This window comes from Fundulus heteroclitus, chromosome 17 (genome assembly GCF_011125445.2).
Source record: "Fundulus heteroclitus isolate FHET01 chromosome 17, MU-UCD_Fhet_4.1, whole genome shotgun sequence".
In the NCBI taxonomy this organism is placed as follows: domain Eukaryota; kingdom Metazoa; phylum Chordata; class Actinopteri; order Cyprinodontiformes; family Fundulidae; genus Fundulus; species Fundulus heteroclitus.
The window spans coordinates 15,922,363-15,947,084 of NC_046377.1; the positions used below are offsets into that span (position 1 = coordinate 15,922,363).

At 39.8% G+C, this 24,722-nt stretch overlaps 1 protein-coding gene across 2 annotated transcripts; it reads left to right on the plus strand.

Moving 5' to 3' along the window:
• The first annotated feature begins 1,180 nt into the window (after positions 1-1,180).
• dcn (decorin) lies at positions 1,181-24,351 on the plus strand. Of its 2 annotated transcripts, XM_012869713.3 has the most exons (8): positions 1,181-1,526; positions 11,881-12,113; positions 17,213-17,325; positions 18,109-18,322; positions 18,672-18,785; positions 20,215-20,308; positions 20,691-20,829; positions 22,932-23,132. In XM_012869713.3, the coding sequence occupies exons 2-8, from the start codon at positions 11,900-11,902 to the stop codon at positions 23,130-23,132; spliced, it is 1,089 nt and encodes a 362-aa protein (XP_012725167.2). In that variant the 5' UTR covers positions 1,181-1,526; positions 11,881-11,899. The 2 variants fall into 2 exon arrangements, with proteins under 2 accessions (XP_012725167.2, XP_012725166.2); XM_012869712.3 differs by lacking the exon at positions 1,181-1,526 and having other exon boundaries at positions 11,900-12,113; positions 22,932-24,351.
• The last annotated feature ends 371 nt before the right edge of the window (positions 24,352-24,722 follow it).

Genomic DNA, 24,722 nt, shown 5'->3' on the forward strand with positions numbered 1-24,722 from the left:
AATCCATGACAGAGGCTGATTTCTCTTACCATTTCCCCAAAATGGGAAAGCCAGGAAAGCTTGTCATTTAAGTAAGGCGCAGTTAGGGAGGTAAAGGAATTTTTTGACCAATCTGTATAGTCTGACCCAATCTGTATAATATGATTGAACTTAACTTTGTAAAGTGCCTTGAGATGACATGTTTCATGAATTGGCGCTATATAAATAAAACTGAATTAAAATCTCCCAAAGCCCACTGTTACAGAATAACAGCTACTAGTAGCATCAGGGGAATCAATAAGTCACCAATATAAGCATAGAAAGCTATCCACATGCCCACAGGTAGCTTGGAAGCTACGCAAAAGAAGAAACCCTACCATCAGAAACGTAAACATGTGGAGTTTGCTAAATGCTATTTGGACTGGAACTGAACCCAACGTTCTTTAGTCAGATAAAACTAAGTAAGATCTTTTTGGCAGCAAAAACTCCTAACTAAATATAAATATGTAAGGGGAAAAAAGCAGCCAATGCACGCTGTTAAGTTCAGAAGAGGATGTGTGATGCTGTGGGCCTGTCGATTTTCTTCAGGTTTTTTTTTTTTTTGTTTTTTGTTTGTTTTTTTCTGTCAGTGGGCACTACCAGGGAGTAAAAGTAGTCAGAAAACAGACAAAACTTCATTCAGGGGTTTGCATAAATGTCTGAAACTCACTGACTTTGTTATGTGAAGATACAGGTGTAAAATAAACCTTGTAAAAGCTAGAGATTAAGAGTCTTCTATCTCCTACATGCAGGAACCCACAGTGCATTTGACTTTGTTTTAGCCAAAAAAAAATCCCAATAGACCTATAAGATTCACTGAAGCAACCTAAACTGCATCAGCGATTAAATAGGGTAATGTCCTGAAGTGAAGCATCGGTTGCAGTTTATTCAGCCAAACTTCATCTCTTCATGTGGGTTTCAGTTTTTCATTGAGGTCGTCCATATCAAGGCTGAATGGGAATGAATGAAATGTCCTGAAACTTTGGGTGCATTGCTGTCTGCAAAAGCTGCTCAGGACCTATCCTATCATTACCGAATGTCGCTCTAAGGGTGGCTGCTCAAAAACCCTAAACTCCAGCTCTCTGCCTCTTTTTCTTCCACCACTGCCCTCCTTCCTTCCTTCCTTCTTTCTTTCCTCACTCTCCCTGTCTCCTTTCCACTCCCGCAGCCCTTCTCTCCTCTCCTTCCAGCTGTTTTTGGCTCCGAGCAGCAGGAGCGGAGGGGAAGTTCTCCGCCAATTGTCTCGGTCCTGAGAGGAGCTCGTTGGTCGGACCCCACCCTCCTTCTGTCTCTCTCCTTTCCCTCCTGTCCCGTTCGCTCTCCTCTCCCTCCTCGCCGTTTTTCTCTCCTCCCCCTGTTGTGAGAGAGCACACCTGCTTGATTTTGGCTGCACGCTCTCCGATTCAAACAACCCCACAGGCCCCGTCAGCCGCTTCGTAGTCTCGTTTTGGAAGTCAAGCTCATCTCACCGGCTTCTACTCTCCTTGCCTGGCTTCCACTGAGAACAGGTAGGTGTTCTCCTCCATGGCTGGGGAAAATGGAAAATCTGGGGTTGATAATGAGAACTTTGGCTCTCTTTCAATGCAATGAATTTCTTTCTTGAAAAAGTTGCAGCTTTTTATAAAAAAAAAAAGGTCTTAAGATAAAGTTGATTGAATCGTGTTTCTTCGCCTTTTACAAGCATTGCATCGTTTCTTCCTCCTCCTCGTCTGCTCCTGCGTTGTAATATTCCAGATATGTTGCCAAGTCTTGTTCTCATTGCACTCCCCATATGTGAGGAGACTCCTTAATCAGTTCAATCTGCATACAGGACAAAAAGAGCAGAGAAAAAGAGCAGTGGCTGTAGGAAAGGGGGTGTGGTAGGGCCGATCAGGCTGGTACCCAACTTCTCTCACACAGCTGAATTCTTTTGGCCTCTCGGTTGTCTTTAAAGTACACACAGTTGAGGCCCATGTGATGCTTTGGGGTTTGCTGATTGCTCTTGAGCATTTCTTGCATGTTTCTCCGGAAAATGTCGGCTTTATACACGATTGATTCCGAGTAAAGATCTGAAGGCAAACTCTTGTTGGATCATCTTTTGCATTGAGGCAAATGCAGGGAAAAAAGACAAAACGACCCCTTTAACACTGGCCCGGGCTTTAAATGGAAAATGTGTTTTCTTTACTTCTCAAACTTTCCGTTTCAGCTGACCAGTTTAGATTACAGCCGTTTTACTGAAGCCTCAGTCTTTTATCTTTCTGTTCAGAAGCGCCTCTTTCGTTTTAGCAGAAACCTTGTCTTCAGAAATTGCCCTTGGGGGGGGGACATTTGTAAGTAAAAGGCTTTGAAGAGGAAATTAGGACTTTTTTTCTTTTACCTGGCAACACACACAGTGTCATTAATCTTGTAATGGTACAGCTTCCTCTATCAAAGAGATGTCTAAGGGCTTCCTGGCAAGCCTCTGCACAACTCTCTGCTAACTCATTACACCTTTTTTTGCCGAGAAGGGGGGGGGGGGGAACAATGTGGTTCAGCTGTAGTGAAAAAAGTGAATCTGAGACAGGCAAAATGGGATCAAAATAGCAATCTGAATTAAATAAAGGCTAAGAAAAGGCAGAAATAAGGTACTACAATAGACTCAAAGCAATGGAAATGAGCAAATGTGTTGTGAGGTGCTGAAAGAGACAAGGCCCAGATTCTTACACACAGAATATATATATTTTTTCCATCTGGACTTCATTTTCCCAGGTCAGACAGAGCAAAAGAAAAATTGGGATCAAATGGACAGCAGCCAGAAACTCTCATTCCCCTGCCTCATTTTGCTCATTGGAATACCAAGAAGGTTCCACATTTTAGCCCATCTTCCCGTCCTAAGCTATTAGGGTCAGGAAAGAAATACAAATCATAAAAAGGGATAACACAGAGTGCAGAATGGGAGGAAGAGAAGAAAAGGGAGGGAAGGTTGCTCCACATCTATGTAGGGCTGACTGATAATGAGATTGAGGTATGATGGCAGGCTGACGGTTTTTCACACAAAACAGCTGAAATGTGGTTTAACCGCTGGCTATCTCTCAGGCATGTTCTAAAATCCCCAAAATGATCTTTCAGTTCCGGCTGTCGGCCCCAGAAAGGAATCACACTGATTTTGCTGGTCCAGTGGGATTCATTGGCTGGGTGCTTTGGGGGGTGAAACATCAAAAGCAGCTATTGAGGATCAGGCTGATTTACTGCTATTTCATGAAACTTCAAGGCTGCAATTGATTGTTGACCATCTGTTTCCATATCTGTGTATGAAAAACATGCAATAACATCTTATTATTGCAAAGTGAGGAATTACATGCAACTGACTGGGCTTAGTTAGTGCAACTGTTGATATTATGAACTGAATTTAGCTGTTTTGTATTATGATTATGATTAAACCGTCTATACGATTGAACTTTGCTAGACTTATTAGGGGTTTGAATTGATTTAATCATATATTTCTGCAAGTGGTCTTAGTGTAAAGTGTATTGAGATGAATTTGGTTGCGAATCGGTGCTATATAAATAAAGTGAATTCAACTGAAGAGAAACCCCCCAAACCTCACAGAGATCTTTCAACAGGCATGACCTGTGACTCCTCAGACGACGGTTAAAATGATGTGTTTGGGCAACCACGTGGGAGGGGAGCTCACAGTCATTTGCTGACAGACTCACATGTTTTAAATGTCCTGTGGCCCAGTAAATACCTTACAGTGATTAATTGCTGACAGACGCTCTGCAGAAGCAAGCGCAAGGAGGTCGAAGAAAGAGGGAGGTAGTGTGCAAAGTTTAGAGGCTATGTTTTGTGTGATTTTCGACCATCTATAGTTTGATTTCTAAGCCCACTCAGTCTGGTATTTCATTGGTTGAACGTTTCGTTGAAAGCCTACAGCAGCAAAGAAGAAAAAGTAGCAAGCAAGTAAGGATAATTGCTTTCCTCCCTTATGAAAAGGTCTGCATGCTTCTTATCTGGGAATCATTAGTAATGCTAGGGTCACACTCAGGGGAATGTGGGGGGAGAGATGAGAGATACAAGGAAAAGGAGGAGAAGAAGAAGAGAGCAGACAAGGTGGCTGCCATCACAGGAAATGTCACCCTCCACCCTTTTTTCCAGCGAAGTCATAAAATGAATTATACATTGCAGCTGAGAGAATAGCATTTGCTTTTTAATTGCAGTATGTTCTTTGATTCCATGTTAATAGATTAAGAATGGTTTGCAGCGTGTGGTGTTGTGCCCTTATTTGCCCTGCTCTGTTTACAATTTTAGAGAACTTTTGATTGTCTTTTGTCACTTTTGAATCAATCAAAACTTAAGCAGATGGATGACGTTCAAAGACTCTGACAAGCATTTCCAGTAAATGAAAGTACTACTCCAACAATACTAATTAGCCTCCGGAACGCAGCAATTAGTGCCAGTTTTCATTTTGGTCGAGGAGTGTGATTCTTGCTTGGGGTATGAGACTGCCCGGTTTGAAATCCCGGAGGAGCCCCCATTAATGTTGTGCCCCAGCTAAACCAGGGAAAACAGCAAGTAACATTACACCTATTAAAATAGGTAGAAAAGAGGACAAAATGGTTTAATACTTGGTTTCTTTGCTTGAAAGCAGACAATCCTAAGCATCAAACCGACACAAAACCAACCCAGCATGAAGCTTTTAGTGGCATATACATCCTAGGACTATGCATAAAATTCTCAATAGCCTAAAATTAAAATAAAATAATGCACTACGTCATGTACCTAGGGATGTTACAATGCCACAGTATTGTTTTTTTCTTGAAAGTGATGGATATCTTGCCACAAAAGTAGCACCTGCTGGACAACCTCAATATGCCGCTCAAACTTGGGGTTAGCTAGGTTGAGGAGGCTACGAATGTCTTGACAATGCATAGTTTAAAGTGCCTTTAGCTTTATTATGTGTTTCTCAAGATATGCTGTATCTGAGATGTACAGCTACAGTCTTCTATAAACTCCCATTTTGCTCCCGCTGACAATGTTTACATTAGCTGAAAAGTTAGCTAAAAGCGTTAATCAGACACTAGCATGTTCTCATCCCTGTTTTGAATATGTCTGCTTAATAATTCATGATTGATTGCATGTTGACAAAAAAACTCACAGGAAAAGTTTTTCTCCTGCTTCAAACTTATAGCTTCACTTTGAACGTTGTAAAAGTTATCGACTATCCTTTCAGACTCTCTCTACTTAGCTTTCATTAAAAGCTGACAATTGTCTGGGAACAGTACACAGAACGAATCACATCACCTCAACAAGCTGGCTACTGCAGCAGCCAACACAGCCTCTCTGTCAATGTGAACCACATAGTCAATGGTGAAAAACACCTAGACTGTTAGGGGAAACTTCAATTTATTGACAAAATAAAATTAGATGCACTATTACATGTCCATCCTCACTGCACATTGGAAAATAGGCAATGTTTTCTTAAAGCATCTGCTAAAATGACAGACATGAATCCCACAGTACACTAACAACAGGTATTTGGAAGAAATACTAATTCTGTAAAGAGGTCAGCTGTGGTTCGAGACCCCTACCCCTGCTATGCATTGCAGATGTCATACTGGAATCAATTATGGTACTCAGGCATCCTTAAGTGGTACACCAATTAATTGTGGCCCAACTATTTATGTGGCCAAACTAATTAGCATATTTTGGTAAAAGATGAGTGGTTCAACAACCCTAAAACCTTCTCGCTTACCAGAGACAATAGAAAAGAGATGAGCAATGATGAATATTCTGAGAACCCTACGAAAGATTCAATTGGATAATGATAACCAGGTTAGAGCTAGTTAGCTAGTAAATCTTAGCATGATTTACTAGGCTTGTCGGCCAAAAACAGTAATAAAGTGATGTAATTGGATTTGGATCGAGTTGTGGAAGAGAGCCAGTGTGCTTTGCATTAAGGTTCCCAACATCTGCATTGAGGTTCTTAATGCAGATGTTGATTTGTGGTGGTGGTGGGGGGGGGGGCTCTTGTTAAGTGCCATTTTATGGCCCTTTGAAAATGGGACAGACACAGTGAAGAATTAAAAACAAGGTGCATTTTAAGTCTGAAAAGTGTAAACCTGTACAACTGTGTTTTAATGTCAGTCAGAAATGGAAGCACTTAGAGAGGTTTATGCTTTCTGAGGCGATGCTTGGTATAGAACGCTTAAGAACCGCTTTTCCAGGATGTTGTTTTGACATTGCTCTGGGCTGAGCACACAAGCACATCCTTTGCCAGGATTTTATGTGTGTGCGCATTAACGGGGAGGAAGGAGGAAGGTTTTGGCCATCTTCCCAGTCTAGTGGACATGTGTGAGTCGACTGGTAATGAAGAAACTCCCGCCTGGGGCACAGCAGGTTGTCCCGAGTATTGTCTTCCATTCAGCCTAACTTAATCCACCTGAGAAACCTTTTTAAAAGCCACGGATTTGAACTATGTTTGGAATTTTGAATCTTTATCGAACCTCTTCAGATTAACGGTTTTCACAACTATTCTCTGGAAGTCAAGACTTAATGTCCAAACTCCTCTATCACGACATTGCACATCCATCCGTCAATCCAGCTATTATCTTCCACTGGTTCCTTGGTTGGGTTGTGGAGGTAACATGTCCTATCTGAAGATATTACATACTGTGATTGGTTTTGAAAAACATAATCATCAAATGTAATTTTCTATTGATTTTATTGATAAAAACCAACCTGGTTATGAGTTAGAACAAAGCCCCAGATTCATGTTTTTGCTGAAAAGCTGAAACCATTAAGGGCAACGATGCGTTTCCCTGCCTGCTTGCAGAAATGTTTGCAGAAAATGTTTGACAGATTGATGGTGGGACACATGGAAAACATTTGAAATTGAGCGCTAATAAACATGTTTGTGTGTTTCTGATTATGTGCCTGTGGCCCAAGGTCGAAGCAAGGAGCTACGGTTCATTAATCCAGCAGTCACGTTAATGTCATTCTCAGAGTGCTGGTGGTTTTATCAAGCAGAACTGGAAGAGAATTTCCGTGCAGAACAGGACAGATGTTAGTGTTTTACAACTCTTAATACCTCAATGACAAAACTGATGTAGTTGCCAGCCCAGTTCTATACAACTTAAAAAGCCCCACCGGTCTGACGCAGATTGATAAAAGAGATGCACATTTCTGTCTAGCATTTGTGTCAGGTACCAATTAGGCATCACAAAGATAAAATATCCAGGGAACTAAAAGTTCCATTTGGCCCAGGGATGCTATAAACATCTAAAGATAGAGAAAAGAGCACCGCAGCTAAGTCTCCCAACAAAGTTTTGGTTGGACTGAACTTTTGGCTTTTCGTGGATATGAGAATCGAACATTGCCAAGCATAGTCCGCCTGTCAGAAATTGAATTAATCCTTCTTCTGGATCTGGTTTGTGCTCAGACTGGAGCCGGAGTACGCCGTGTTTCCAACGGCTTGGAAAGCTTTCTCCTGACTTCAAACGCTGATGCATCATTCCAGATTCAGACCTACAAACGTCTACTTTCTTAATAGTTGAAACTGTTTGTTACAATTAAAAACAGAAGACAAAGACACTTGAATGGAAGTGATTTCAGACTTCGACATACTGAAGTCGCGCAGTTTGATAAAGTACAGGCTTTTGTGGAAAGAGGCTGTAATTACTGCTGGGGCAGAGCGTCTCTCTCAGCTCTGATCCCTATTCTTGACCCGAAGTAACCCTAACCTGCCTTAACAATCGTCAGCGTTTTCCATCTCACACAGTCTTTAAACACTTTTACAAATTTAACCCACACCTTTCCTGCTTTCTTGTGATAAAGAAGTGCTATGCTGCCAAAAGTATTGGGATGGTTGCCTTTAAACACGCATGAACTTTGTTGACTTCATACATAGGCTTTAATGTATCGCTGGCCCACTGTTTGCAGCTACAGTGCTTCCAGGGCGAAAACCTGAGCTTTAGGACAACGATCCAAAGCAAAACTGCAAGTCTACCTCGGCAAGGCTTAAAAGCTCCCACAAAGGTAAGGTAAAGAATGGCCTAGTCAAAGTCCAGACCTAAATCTTGTAGAGCTTCATGTTGAAAAACCTCCAATATGGTTAAATAACAAAAAAAAAAAAAATCAGCAACAAAGAGTGGGCATAGTTTTCTCACAGTAACGTTAAAAGCTCATTACCAGTTATAACAAACCACTGATAGAAGTTATTAGGCATAAAATCTACTTGATCAATCAGGACCAGGTTCGGATAGCTACTTCCTTTGAAAAACAAAATCATTATTTGGAAACCAAACTCTATATGTACTCAGGTTACCTTTACCTGGTAATAACGGTTGCCCTAAAAATAACAGAAGAAATGTGTAAGGGGGCAAACACTTTTGCACAGCAGAGTATACTGTGCACAGGGTGCATTAAACAATGACTCTTAAAACATTTATTAATATGCTGGGGTTTCTTTTCTTTAAATGCAGCACACATTCACGAGACAAAGGAAATCAAAGGCACAGCTCATCATCGTCACAGATCATTTAAAGGGACTGAGAGTTGGTTTTAGGCCATGGCCAAATGCTGGTCTTGGTCAGGTTTCCCCATCTTGATCATGATGTTCGGGTCAAGGTCCGCTGCAGCTGCGGCTCAAACCAGCCCTTCAATTATTGTGGCACTGCTTTGGATGGAGCGGCTTTTGGCTTCCTAGCTCTTTTTTATTTTCCTTTTTTCTTTGCAGTTCTCCGCTGTGCGAAAGAAAGAGAATCTACTGTACGTGGGTATGTGTAGCTGGAGAAAAAGGTCGCCAAGTTTGTGCGGATGTCTGGTGTGTGTGTGTGTGTGTGTGTGTGTGTGTGTGTGTGTGTGTGTGTGTGTGTGTGTGTGTGTGTGTGTGTGTGTGTGTGTGACTTCAAGACAACGTATGCATGTGTCATCTTCGTTGTGGTGAAGTTTAGAAATAGACACAAGGAAGCGTTCTCCCATTGATTTCTACTTCCACAGTAAATAGATGCTCTCTGGTGCGTTTGACACACACTACTAATATAAGATGCTTGGCAGAGAAACGATCTCTGTGATTTATTGCGTTTGAGCAGGAGAAAACGTGGAACAGTGGTATACAGTTGCAGCCGTGCAATTTCCTGCAGTTGCATCCCCTGTGTATTTCTGTAAAAGTTAGTGCAGATGTTGCCGCAGCCAGCGGTGTCTTTATCAGCTTTACGGGACGATTAGACGGTTTTTACTGTACAAAAGTGTAAATAAAGAGAATGGATAAACTGTAGGTGTGTGCTTTTCTATGAGTCAGAGGAGTTTAGTCAATGTTTAACCATTATTGGTGGTGTCAAAATAAACGTTTAGTCTAGAAAAGGGAATAGATAGGCAGTTTATGTGGAAAAAAGTTAGTCCCTACAGAATATATCCTCCGTTAAAGATAACTGCTTGAATCTATTTTTCATTTCATAAATAAATGTTAAATAATATAAATTGAAATCTAAGGTTCTTTTTATCTGTTTTCTTTTTTCTGGTGTCAGAAAACTATCAGATAACAACAAAACTCATGGATCACCATTAGAAACTGCCAACTAAAATAGTCAAACCAAATGTCAGTTAATTGGTTAATAATAATAATTGAACTTTATTGATCTCACAATGGAGAAATTCACTTCTGCATCTTAACCCATCCCCTTGGAGAGCAGTGGTCTGCCACTGTGCGGTGCCTGGGGAGCAGTTGGGGGTTAAGGGTCTTGCTCAGGGACCCAGAATGGCAGCTTGTGGGAGTTGAACTCAGAACCTCTGGGACCGAAGCTCTGTGCTCTAACCACTAGGCCTCCACCAAACTTTACAATATTAAGCATCTTCCTCATTAAAATAAACAATCAATACTTCTAGTCCCTCTGGTACATGTAGGAAGGAACTCTTCTTTCTGTTTTTGCTGCTTTCAGGTATTTTTTTATTATGTTTTTTTTTTTACTGCTTTTTAAATCATTACAAACATCTGCTGCAAAGAAGCATCAAAAATAAGTGACTGTTTTGTGAAGTTGTTAAACAAGTTAGAGTCGTGTGAAATGTGACCCGGACTAAAAAGGACTCTGTGTACAGTTTTAGCTTCATACAAGCCGTACTTGGTGAGTCTTAAATAAGGTTTTGTGCTTTGTGTATGAAACCTATACTGTGCACTTACTCAACAAAATAGGAGCAGGTTAGAGAAGCTCCCAGACAAATATTTGTGTTGGAGAAGAAGCACGGGTCGATGACAGATATAAAGGTATACATGGGTTTTAAACAGTTGTAGTTTTAAAACCGCTGAAATCTTCCGTCATACTGTGCTTAAGGTAAATAACGCCATGCTGCCCACACCCAAGCTGTTGCTGCGCACTGCCTGTCAGCCGGCTGAAAGAAGGCTGCTACACTTTTCCCTTGCCTACAAGGCAGATTTGGCTGACTGAAATTATTTCCCATTATTATTTCCCATTATTTAAGTATTGCTCAGTAAAATACAATTTTTAAAACTACTGTTTTTTGAGACACATAAGTGTAAGGAAGCTGTCTTCAGGCTGGCTAACCAAGCACCTATCCCAAGTAATTAACCATCTGATGCCAAACTGATGCACTGTAAAGTTACCTGATGTGTGGCACTCTACGTTCTGCACATTGTGTTTGTGAACGCACAAATATGGTGAGAATTCAGCTTGCAGGCAACGTTAACTGTAAAGAGTAGGATGTAAAAAAAAAAGGTTTATACACTGTGAAACAAGTCCGTTTACTTGAATGCTAAAGAGTTCAGTATATGTTAAATGGCTGATTATGCTTCTCAAGTTATCTTACACATATCAATCACCCATCAATAAATATCATAGATAACATGTGATATAAGCATATAAACATAAATAATACGTTTGATTCTTTTAGTTGCATTAGGGACAGTTACTGTTTCCCTTTTAGAATAAAAGTAATGAAAGTATAATGTTTATTTGTGTTTGCTATTCCTCTCTAAGTAACACACAAAAAATAATTTTTAAGTGTTTGCATAATTTCTGAGAATTTCATACATGCCCATGCCTGATAGAGAATGTTAGGGTCAGGGTTTTTTTTAATACTGGAACTTTAAAGCATACAACGGAAATATTCCAGCACAATTACTTCAAAACTATGCTATTACAGTCGATAGAATCTTTTGAAATCTTTTGAAACAAAATCATTTTTTCTTTATGTTCTGTTTGTTCCCCAGTTTCCAAATTACATCAAACAAAAAGTCTTAAATTGTGTCACTTTTTTGTGTCCGACTATAAATAATGGGGAAAACATTTTAGAATAACAGCTAAGAATATGTTTAAATGTTTACACTGAGCCTGGTTCTGCTGAAGGTTTTCCTCCCTGTTAAAGGGGAGTTTTCCTCTCCACTGTCGCTTAATGCTTGCTCAGTATGAGGGATTGCTGCAAAGCCATCAACAATGCAGACGACTGTCCCTGTGGCTCTACGCTCTTTCATGAGGAGTGAATGCTGCTTGTCAAAGATTAGATGCAATCTGCTGGGTTTCCTCAGATAGGAAACCTTTTGACCAATCTGTCTGTATGATTTGATTGAATTTGACTTTGTAAAGGGCCTTGAGATGACATGTGTTGTGAACTGGAGCTATACAAATACAACTGAATTGAGTACAATGTTTCTGCCACCAATAAATTTCACCGGTTCTTCAAAAATGACAAATACAATATCATTTCCTGATGAATATCCCCCGATGCAACTTTTGACTTCTAAGGAAAATTAAAAAGACAGACTTGACCAACCAAACTTTACCTCTAAAGACCTCAACAATAATTAATTAGTTTATTTTTTTTCCTGAATATCACTACACCAGAGAAAGAGTAGATATTATTTTGTGACTAATCATTTCAACTGTGTCATCGTAGGCTCTCTGCAAGCAGCATCATGAGGACCGCCTGCCTCTCCTTGATTCTGGTCACTGCTTGCTGGGCTCTACCCTTCCAGCAAACCGGCTTCCTAGACTTCATGATGGAGGATGACGCTGGATCAGGCGTGGCGCCCAGGATCGAGACAGAAGTGCCCTTCGGTGAGCCTGTAGGACCAAAGTGCCCATTCAGATGCCAGTGTCACCTACGTGTGATCCAGTGCTCTGACCTTGGTAAGTGATGGCTAAAAGAAAAAAAAAAAAGAAAAATGTAACTCTTTTTGTAGAATTTGTACACATAAGTGCTCCCAAGGTCCCTTTAAATATGAACCTAGACTGCACCATGGTCCTAATTTAGTGGGAACAGGGTCTAAAAAAAAAAAGAAAATGCTGCAAATATCCAATTCTGAGAACCACTGGCTCATATTTTTTCACCTTGCTGTAACAAAGAAAAGAGGCTCAACAAAACTAGAATCTTAAATAATAAGTAAAACCATTGAATGAAACACCCATCTGAGTACCACAAAGCAAGTAATGGGCAAATAAATGTGTTAAAAGGGAATGACCATGATGAACATTAGCAATGTCATCTGCTAAAGGTACAGTAAATACAGTTAAAGGTAGAAGAACACCCACTGAAATGTTTTTTTTTTCTTTGAAATCTAGCCAAAATAAAAATTACAAACATATAAGAAGCAATGCCTCTGTTTTTTTTCTTTTTTTTTCTGTTTGAGGGAATGTGTTTATGTTGACCCAAAAAAAAACTTGTGTAATGACTTTCAGTTGGCATAGTTTCTGTAGTGCAAACGTGTAATTTCAGAGCATTACATGCCACCACCACTGTCAAAACAGCTAGTTTTAATTCATGTAATCCAGTGTAATCAGCATTCACCAATTACTCCTCCAGCCTCATTACGCAAACTCATTTGTTAGGTTATCCATCCTACATGTTGGTGGAGCGGCTGAATTCCTGGGTCAAAACTTCAGGATTTTAGGAGGAAATGTTGCTGCATTTTACTCGGTGAAGCTGTGCTGGACAGCTGCAGTAGTTTTATTCAAACGTAACTGAGCTAAGTTGCAGCGATGTTTTAACAGCAGTATAAGTCACAAACTCTTGACAGAAAGACCCACCTACCCAGACCCTACTTGGTCATTTGAGGGGTGTATTGTGTTACACATTACTGCAGCGTTCTCCAGAGAACATGAGGCCATGTGTTGATATGTTAATCACTCGCAGATGTTTTGAGTCTTGCTTCACTTCCTGTAACACATGCATGATCTGCTCTTTCTGGGAAATCAGTTTTCTTAAACATCGGGGAAGATTAAAGCCTTTTCTGGAGTTTGGAAAGTACTGGACAGCCCCTCAATTTACCCAAGATGTGTTTTTCGGTGTAAAGTTTACTTTATAATTACTTGGTCGGCTTATTTTTTCTTTTACTTCTTTAGAATCTAAACAGCTTTTCTTCAATTGTCACCTTTGATGTTTCAAGCTCATCTGCCATGTTTGTTTAATTGGATATATAGAACAACAGTTTGAGTCATCTCTGCAAACACTGTCTAAGAAGCAGCATTCACTTTATGCTTATTACATAAAAAGGGAAAGTCGGGCAGTAGGATGTCTTTTTTTTTGGCTCTTGTGTTGTTTGGAAAGGGAGAGACATGTTTTTAGGAGAAAAGTTTCGGAAGAAGGGAGGGACACCCACGGGGAATTCTGCGAGGATAAGATAAAATAAAAAAAATAACAGGAGCAGACAGACAGGGCATGTTTTTGGATTCTGAGGATCAATCAGAACGTGAATGATAAGAAGGCAAAAGTTACACTTAGAAGTGCAGGTGTTACGGATGTTCAGGCTAATGACAGCTTGAGTGAATAATGGTCGCTTCCACTGGGCTTTATCCCCCCAAAGACGCCGCCCTGTGCTCGGGTTCTTCACTACTACATAAACACTGCTGGCCCTGAACCCCCATCTGCTTCCCAGACCTCCTGGCATTCACACAAACACACACTCCCAGGCTAAAAAAAAAAAAAAAAAAAAGATTAGGAATAAACATCGCTGTTCAAGCTCACACAAGCTCAGGCCGTACTGAGGACACTGATCACCATTCTAACGCGTATGTGTGTGCACAGGGTGATCAAGTCTGCTGAAGAAACGTTCAAAATTAAAAATGGAAACGTTCGAAGCCTGTGATTGTCGGCTAACCTTAGCCAAGAACTGATAAAATGAACTGACAAAGCGAACATGTTTCTGTTCTTTCTTACCAGATCTGACATCCAAACTTGTTTGGATCTTTCAGACTATTTTACGATGAGGCCAAAACAGCTGACCATAAGCCAAGAAAAACAAAAATCCACTAAAAATGAAGCTTAACTATCATTAAAAGTGCACACACCTGCAAATTGCACAAATACGATATAGTGAAAATATATCTGCCCCTTTCGTCGCACTTATTCATATCATGAAACTAATTTTCATGACAGACAAACATAACCTGAGCAAACACAAAATACAAACTTGTGATTCTGTTTTTTAGATTCAAAGGATCCAAACTGACCTGGCCCTGTGGAGGGGGAAAGCACTTGTCGCCTAAACCTGAAAGCCACTCTTCTTTGCACAGGTTCTTTTAACTGGGCCACATTGTGGATAGTTTTTCACATTTAAGGTCATGCCACAGCATCTCAATCAGATGTAAGAAAAAACTGTGGCTTGGCCAATACACATCCTTCATTTTAGTATTTTAGCCATTCAGAGGTGGACTTACTATTGGGCTTCAGTTGTTTTGTAGCGAAACCTACATATGCTGGTGCTTAAGGTCAAAAACCGATGGCAGGAACTTCTCTGCCAGAACCTTTTGGTTGAGAGCAGAATTAATGGTTCCATCAATTAGAGCAAGATGTCCAGGTCAAATCGCAGCAAAGCGGCCCCAGACCACCAAACTACCACCGCAACGTATAACTGTCATGTTAAGGTTTTTTCTTCTGAATTGCTTAGTTGGTTTTATGCCAGATTTAACAGCCCACACAGCGTCCATAAACTTTCTCCACTGGTGGACAATGGCTCTCATTGTCATTTTCTGGAGTCCCAAAGCCTTAGAAACGACTTCCTAATCTGATTGATTAATTATTTAAAGAGACATGGTCACTTTTTATCATAGTTGGAAAGGATAGAATTAGGCCCTTAATGAATTAATAGGTACATTTTTTATTCAAGATTAAAAATGTTCATGTTTGAGCACAATGATTATGTCAGCCCAAATTTTCTGCAAGTGGGTAGACTAAACATATTCACGATATCAGTAACAAGTTTTAAAATATCCAAACATGCTTAAAATCGTTTAGATTCTTTGATGATCAACCTGTCTTGCCCAAACAATGAGCCAAAACAAAAATATAAAAACATTATATATTTAATATGAAACCATTCATTCAGGTAATTATGCTTGACAATCTGATCTTAGTGTTATCATTACAGTGCTTTTAGTGTCCATAACCTTGATCATTAATGTCAAAGAATTGTTTTAACGTCCTATAAATCAGCCTAAAACAATGTAATAAGAGAGGGTTGCATCTAGTGTTGAATTTATCGTGCATTTCCTAAGGTGACGTGAATACAAGCAAAAGGATGAGCAGCTCTGACTTTTCTCAAAGCGCGAACGTAAGCCAAAACAGAGGTAGAGGATGAGACAGTGCTGTGATGATAGTGGTGACCACAGACAGCTGTGATGGTTTCTGGATCACTTATTGTTGGATTTGAAAAGTTGACAGGAAAAAAAAAAAAAACACAACTTGGAAGCGATGTTTGTCTGTAGTCATCACAAGTTTTTGGGCCAAATGTGAGGTAGACGATAGACTCAAAGTGAGTCGCTCTTTGTTAAACAGTTTATTCTAAGCCACTTCTTTAGAAATATAAACTCTCCATTTTGAGGTTTTTTTTTTGTGTGTGTGTGTGTGTGTGTGTGCACTGAGATATGTCTCCTGTCTTTGTCAAGTTTTTAAAAACAGTCCACTCGACCAGACTTTAGGACTTTAAAAACAGATGTGATTTTCTGTCACCGAATGCCAAGTATAACAGTTTCGTGTGCCTTTGCTGTCCAGGTATGCAGTCGCTTATTTACTCTAAAGGAAATTTGTTTTATGGTCAATTTCCACCATATGTGCCTCCGAGCACACAAATTATTATTTATTTTTTTTTGTCATTCTGGAGAGCCACTGTTTTGAAAACCTTAAAGACTACAACAACATTCAATGTATTTATTTTTTTCCTCCACTGAGATAAATATTCAGGAGATAATAAGCAACAGTTGAAAACAGTCAAGCATCTCTTTAGAGTTAAGACAACGTAGATACGTGTGCCGCCCCGTTCATACGCAGCGTAGTTTAAAGCGCTTTACAACAAAAGATGAAACTGTTTAAGATTTTTAGGGAGTTGGTTCCAACGCTGAGGAGCGTAGAAACTAAATGCTTCTTCCCCTTGTTGGGTTCAGGTCCTTTAAACTCAAGACCAGAGAGGATTTTTCATACATGGACATTTATTTTGTTATGTATTTAGGCCCATGACCGTTTACAGTGTTTTATAGACAAATGGGAATATTTTTAAATCTCTTTCCTTACAGAGAGCCACTGCTGTGACTTCTAGGCTGTTGTTCTGTGATGGTCTGAGCTTGCAGCAGCATTTTGGATAAGCTGCCTCTGTCTAACTATTTTTTACAGGCACCTGTAAATACATCATTACAATAAGATAAGCTACTAAAATAAATCATGCGCTACCGTTTGTACTCTTTATTCTAGCAATGGTTTTAAGACCTACATTTCTGCCACACTCTTTAGGGTATTACCTTTTTTAGCTTTTATTTTTACCGGGACTCTACATGCTCCTTCTAGTCCCGATGGTGAATAAGAGCGGTCCGATAACGGAGCCTTGAGGAACTCCAAGTGTGATTTTTGCTCCTAAGAAGTATTGGCACTTGACACAGTAAAGAAACATTAGTCAGACCTGTAAGATCTGAACAAATTTAAGATAGCCCCACAGATTACCACTCATTACTCTTTCAATCAATTTGCTATGACAACTCTGGGAAATGTAGCACTTAGATGCAGTCATATAAAGTCAGTCATATGGGGCCTTTCCACTAACACTTGAGAACAGTTTTATTATAAAAACTCGTAATTTGCATTCTGTGTTCTTGAACTGATTGAAATTCCTGAATACCTGGACAGGCAAACTTTTTTTTTCTTCCAATAGCTATGGAGATCAGTGTCTGTTTAACCTCACAGTACATACTAAACTAACCCCAAACCGGACTTGATCTGTTTCTCTTCTGAACTTCACCATCAGGTCTGAAGGAAGTACCTGCTGACATCCCTGACGATGCCTCTTTGCTGGACCTGCAGAACAACAAGATCACTGAGATCAAGGAGAATGACTTCAAGAACCTTAAAGGATTACACGTAATGGATATTTACATCTATTTATCGAGGCTCATGTCTAAATAACTTGCGTTATTCACATTAGTGCACGGTGTCAGGTCTTACACAACTACTGTTATGCAAATAAGAGCAAAGGGAAACAGGGAAAATAAGATGTTAAGCAACAACCTCATGTGATACATTCCTACCACCAGAATTTGAGAGGTTTTTTTTATACAACTCAAGAGAGCAAAGTAAAATAACCGGGAATTTGTGCCCTCTCCCGGACACAAGCACTTTACTCTAATAGGCAACAGCTCTCCCTTTGAGACAGAATTATGAACATACTAGTCGTTATTGTTTTATAACACAGGTAACCCTAAACCAGGTGCAAAGAAATTATTTACTTGATCATCTTATAGCTTTAGCTCTTCTAGCTCAACTGAACTTAACACCTCAGTCCTTTAGCAAAGGCGACTCCGTTAGTTTTTGTTTCAGGTCCCTCACCAGAAAGGCCCAGAAACTTAATCCTGCAACGTTTCTCTTTTCCAGTGGAAATGCTTTTGGCATAACTTATTGGCACTGGATTTAATTACATAAAAGAAAAACACACCAATGAATACAGATTGCAATAGTTTGTTAAGATTTCATGAAAACACATCAAATATTTGCTTTAATTCAATACCAGCAACATCGTTTTCTTGTCTTGATCCACTTTGGAGGGCACATTTTTGTGGCGATCGCGGTTTCCCAGACTTGGCAGCGGGATTACTTATTTTTCCATTCAAAGCTTGTATCTGATCACGTTGCCATTTCTCTGCATAGGCTCTGATCCTTGTGAACAACAAGATCACCACAATCCACCCTAAGGCGCTCAGCCCTCTGACCAAGCTGCAGCGCCTCTACCTGTCCAAGAACATGCTAAAGGACATGCCCGCCAACATGCCCAAGAGCCTGCAGGAGCTCCGCATCCATGAGAATGATATCACCAAGATCAAAAAGGCCTCCTTCCAGGGCATGTCCCAAGTCATTGTGATGGGTATGAGATGGAAAAAATAATCAATTGTTATTATTTAAATCCATATTCTACTTAATTAGTGTTGCTTATAATTGCCCATTTTTGTTGAATTTTGTAATATGAAGAATTAAGGAGATCGGTTTAATAACCATCGCTTGCAATTCATTAGGCATGTCCCTGCAGCGTATTATTGTTTACTGAACAACAAGGGTAGACGATTAACTGCATAAAACATTTTGGTAAAGTGTCTTGGAAGAGACAAACTTCTCACTAAACGAAGAAACGTTTGAGTGACCTTGTTCCCTTCTGTAAGACTCGAGAAAAAGGACAACAGCACCCCCCATTAATGCATCGATCTATGATTTTTCAGAGCTTGGCTCCAACCCTCTGAAGAGCGCAGGAGTTGAGGCTGGTGCTTTCGCTGACCTGAAAAAGGTCTCTTACATTCGAATTGCAGACACTAACCTATCAGAGATACCCAAAGGTAAGGATGCTGTGTTGGCTTCCACAGTTAGCAACAACAACAAAAAAGAAGGTTTTTGAGTCAAACGCTTTGAGGTCCAGCCAATACAAACGTTGTTTATCCACTGAAATGGATGATTGGAGAAATGACTGTTGTCACAAATGACATCGGTGAATCATATGTTGTTGTCTTACTTGTGATAAGATCTCAGTTACCCAGTTGATATGCAGATAAACACACTAATCTGTACAGTTCAGTTGATAAATGAGCAACAAAGTGGACAGCTGCTGCTTAGCCACGGGGCAGTTACCTATAAAAAGGATTACAAAATTTTCAGAATTATGGCTTTAAACCCATATACTGCTGTGCACCTTTGCCTTTATTTACACCAAAGACAGAAATGTAGCTACCGGAGCAGATAGCATGACTGGCTAGCTGATTTGAGCTTGTCATACTTATACAACAAAAGCAAAACAACCTAGTGGGGAAATTGTTCTGTGAAATTGGCCAGTTTATTTGGAAACCAAAACCAAGCTTAGTTGGTTTTATTTTTTGCTTGAGAACATGTGTCAAAATCCAGAGAATAAATATGTGCTACAGATAATATTATTACTCTAATTTGGAAAATGTCTTATATTTTCAACAGTACTGTTTTATTAAAACGTTAAATATTGTTATATATTTTTTTCTTTAAAGTCTTTTTAGAAAAGACTACAAAAGTGATATTTTAACTCTGACTTAAACCATGAGAATTAAATGTTGATCATCTATCTCTAGGCTGGTCTGATAATGTCTAATATTGTTGTATTAACACAGTATGTTCTGATCTGAACTGCATGCCTCTGGAGACCTACATATTTCCTCATTATCATAACAGGCTTTGCCAGAAACTTTAAAATATTCTCCACAATTTCTATTCCAAACCATTATTTTTATACATTTATAATTTAAGTATCTAGGGTAAAGTTTGACCACCATCTGCTTAAGATAAACAACAACTGGAATGCATGAAATACATCAATGGGTCAGAGACCTTTTTTGTCATTGCCACAGTTCTTCAACTTTCATTCAGCTGTGAAGAATTAAACCACCAGTTCTGAGGAACACAAATATGAAAATCACTTCCAGGACATGGATGACACGTTCAGAGCTTCGGAGACGCTCTCACAGCTGATTTATTCGCCCTAGCTGCATAAATTAACATAGACATTTTCCATGAATTTCAAGTTGATTCCTTCTGCTGAAAGCCACAAAAACGAGAAGCTCTCTTAGCGGAAATGTTGGTGCCAGCGCTCTGATAAGAATCCATTACAAGTGTTCGGATTGGGTTGGAAAATTACAAACAGACAAGCTTTCAAACTGGGTTGAAGTTGTTTGATAAAGTCAGATTATTCTGCTTGAAGTCCTCCAGTCTGCCTTGATGGTAATCCTTTGTATTGTGGGTTGGCAGGTCTGCCTAGCTCTCTGTCTGAGCTTCACTTGGATGGAAACAAGATCACCAAGGTGACATCCAGCAGCCTGAAAGGCCTGAAGCATCTGGCCAAGTAATAAGAATTATGCTTCTCTTTGCAGCTTTGTTTGCAGCCTTGCTGTCAACTAGGTAGCTGTAACAGGTTACTGTATTAATGCCACAGGGAACATTTTCACAAGTATCGATGCCTAAAGCTTTGCTGATAAACTGCACAATGATTTAAAGGAGCATATTCCATGATAACGAAGATTTCAGTTGTAATTTTCATGTTTTTATAAGTAGCATGCACGTTTCGCTACAGTAGCGTTATCTTTCTTTATTGGCTAACGACGACTTTTACAGCAAGATGGCCATGATTTTACAATATTGCCTCCTTTTGCAAGTTATTGAGGTTGTGCTCCTTTGGCTTTTGTTATTCCAGACATGACTCATTCCTTTGCTTGTTTTTCCTGCAGGCTCGGTCTGAGCTCCAATGAGATCAGCACTGTGGAAAACGGCAGTCTAGCTAATGTACCGCATCTGAGAGAGCTGCACCTCGACAACAACGCTCTGACCAGCGTTCCTCCTGGCCTGCCGGACCATAAATACATCCAGGTACGCACTGGCGCTGGATTTAGAGGTATTTTCAACGCCAAAATGTCGTGGATTTAGGTTCCGTCACACTAATTGTTCCCAGGAGAGTTTGTTAAGCAAGCAGGTAATATTCTCCACCTGCAGTCGTGGAAAAAATAGGACTCCCATTAAAAACTCACACATATTGATGTCTATTTAGATTTTTTTTTTTTGTTTTTTGGAATAGAAGCAAATTTAATGATATGAAAAAAAACAGGCAATTCACTTTTTTCTCAGGCACCCTGTGATACACAGCAGAATCAATGGTAAATTTTCAGGCCACGCCTTGTTGCAACAAATAATCCCCAAACCATGATACTTCCAGCTCCATGCTTCACATTTAATGTGAGATAATTTTCTGCCGATATTTTATTTGGTTTAAACCAAAGATGTCCTCTGTTCTGGTTTCCAAATAATTCAAATTTAGATGCATTTGTCCAAAAATATTATTTCAGAGGTCCTGGTTTTTGTCTACCGGTTTATGCTTTTTAGAAATCTCTGTTGGGGACATGTGTTTTTGCTTATGGAGCCTGAAAGTTAAAGTTTTCTGATTGTAAAGTCATGCAGTTTTATTTTAACAGTAGCAAGAGCCTGCTGTAGGTCCCATAACATTTTAGGTGGGGACTTCTTTTAGCATCCTGAGGTCTGCTTCAATGGTGAACTTCCTTGGACGCTCAAACCTTGGCATTTTAGCTGATTTGGTTTTAGAAGTTCCTTTATTTGTACACTTTGTTCCATACAGTGGAGGAGTTGATTTTAAATTATTTTGAGACCTCTTTAATGCCCTTACCATACTGATAAGCTGTGACATCTTTTGTCTGAATGCTCACTCACTCTTTAGATTTCTGCATGGCATTTAGGCTTACCTCATCAGTCAGGAGCACTCTCCAAGGTTTAAACACTGCAAATCGGCAGCAATATGCAGATAAACCATATTCTACTTACATGCAACCAAAGCCTTTATTCAGGGAAGGCTTCTATAAAATAGCTTGAACATTTAAATGCAAAGTTCCCCGATGGTATTGCACATAATAGCTCTTTTCCTGAAGTAAAGGGATGTTGTATCGCAGAAGACTTAATCCTCAGAGCTTCAGGCAATTTTAGCGACTTAAAACAACTCAAAGTCAAAATGTTTAGACCAGTGAGATAAGATAAGATAAGATAATAAATTCCTTTATTGTCACAAGGGGGAAATTGTGGCGTGATAGTGGCAAAAACACAGAGTTGTAGACTAAATCAGTAATACTTAGCAATATTAAAGTTGCATTAGGGAGTTCTGAAAAAACAGCCGACCTAGCCTGAAAATTTGAACAAGCACACTTCATAAATCCCTACCCCTACCCCTAACTCCTAACCCTACCCCTAACCCTACCCCCTGTTCTCTGCTACGCTACAGCCCTCCCTCCACAGCAGCGGAGCCTTGGTCTTCTTCCGTTTACCTGTCTTTGTTTTCTGAGCAGGTGCCACTCGATAAGTTGGCAACTTTTCTGTAACGCTGCACGCCGGCAGCCTTGAACTTGACCGACGGTACGCACAGTGCGGGGGGGAGGGGTGTGAGCAGCAGGTAGCACTGCTAAGACACGCCTCCTGGCTCTGATTGGTCGTTTCTGACTGAGAGCAAAAGGAACGTGATTTAGTTTCACATATTCCTCATCTCATATTTTACTGTCAAGACATAGTTTATCATAAATAACATAAAAACCTTTTTTTGCAAAAGTTAGCTAGTGGAGCTTTAATGGATAAAGTGCAGTGATTGATACACCGCCGTCCTACCAATGTGCATTCTCCTTTACACAGTAGGTGGAAATTTAAAACCACCGTTGGCTTGGTTGTGCCTCAATGTTTCTCTTAGTTAAGGTCTTAGAATTAATTGGAGATTGGGAGGTCTTGGACTCTCTTCTCAGACTCACAGCCTATGGATGTATGAGCACTATATGTGGAGGAGGAGAATGTTTTGACTTACCTGAGCAATTCATCTTGAAGCATATCATCATTTTGATTTACCTTTTCATCAAAAACCTAAATTATAGCCTTCCCCGTCTCATTTACTAACCACGTTATCATTATTTAAATCCCGTCTCCAGGTGGTCTACCTCCATGCCAACAAGATTGCTGCTGTGGGAACGGAAGACTTCTGCCCCCCTGGCTTCAACGCCAAAAAGGCCATGTACTCCGGCATCAGCCTGTTCAGCAACCCCGTACCTTACTGGGAAATCCAGCCGATCACCTTCCGCTGCGCCTTTGACCGCTCCGCTATCCAGCTCGGAAATTACAGGAAGAAGTAGAGCCCGAGCTCCTCTGCGAGAAAGAATGTGTTTATAGATGAGAGCATGAACGTTTTGTAAAGTGTGTGTTAGACCATAACCCCACAACACTGATTCTCACCACTTCTCTTTTCCACCGTACAAATTACGATGGTATTAATCTACACTCCACTTTTCAAGGCTCTAGGCAGATTTGGACCTGGAACACAACATTTCTCTCAGTATTTAGCTTCAAGGACTGTGCAGGGGTTATACACACAGCTTATTGTAAACACTAGCACATTATGGTGGCACTCACACACACAACATATTCACGGAACCAGCTAAGCATCGCATTTCTTAGTTTTTATGGTTTTTTGTTCATACATGCTTAAACAGATTCATTTGCATAACGTGTTAATTAATTCAGTGGACCAAGACAGAGATGAACCCGAACCAAAAAGACACCTCACTCAGTGGAGCAACGTCACAAATCCCAGTCAGTTCAACTAGTTCAACCTTTATCCGTGATAACGTAGCTCGCCTGCAGAGCAGGCAGCAAGAGTAACCTGTGTTTTAACTCACCATTAACGGCTGATTTTCCGGTATGTGTTAGATACTTCTTGTGTAATAGGAATGGCTTTAAGAGTGTAACATCAACAAGCTGCACAGAAGTCCAGTTTTTGTTTGTATTGTATTAACTTCAAATAGAGATAAAAGCAACAATGTCTTGCTCCACATTGTGATTTCTTTTGCTTATAGCAGTGATGTTTTAGGTTTTTTTTTTCATTCTCTTCATCATATTCCACCCTCTGTGTCTCTCCCTTGTGTTTTCCTTTAAAAAAAAAAAGACAAAATAGCTTCAGAGAATTCAGAATAAATAACAGAAGCCACTTCCAAAGATTATATGCATGATCTTAAATTTTACTTTTCAACTTGAACCAAGTGCTTTTGAGTTCCTTTGTTAATGCGCTTATGTATTTCTCTCTTTATTTTTTGTTAATTTGTCCTTCCTCTCTTTATCAGTCATGAAAAAAATGGAGGGTGTGTCCAAAGCACCCGTGTTGGTGTGAATGTTGTATGTATAGACGCTGTATATAAAATGTTGTATAAAAACCTCTCAATGCTTAAAGGCACAAGGCACTTACCTTAGCTCAGACTTAATATATCAGCAGGAAAGGTGTTTCTCTTTTTTTTCCCCGGAGCAGGGGCTCCAGCTAAGGTGTCCTGAATAAAATAAAAGTACTAATAAAAAAAAGTAGCATTTTGGTTTATGATTGAAATTTCCTGAACTCATATCAGTATTATGTAGTTTACATTCATTCGATAATGCAACATACAAAAGATATTATTTTCGAAAACAAGAAATAGTTGCACGGAATTGAATTTATCATGGATTTTCAGTACCTGACTGGGGTAAGAAATATGGATGTAAGCTCATATAAATGTTCCATAACCCAAATTTTATTGTAGCCATCAACATCTTTTTGGTATAAGTCTGGCTCCATATTTGACCACTCTTCGTATCAGGAATGTTGGAGTTATTTTTTTTTTTATTTGACTGGTTTTCAGACTAGACCCAGCTTTTAAATAAGGAGTTAAGTTTGGGGCCAATCCAGAAGCGTAATGCTA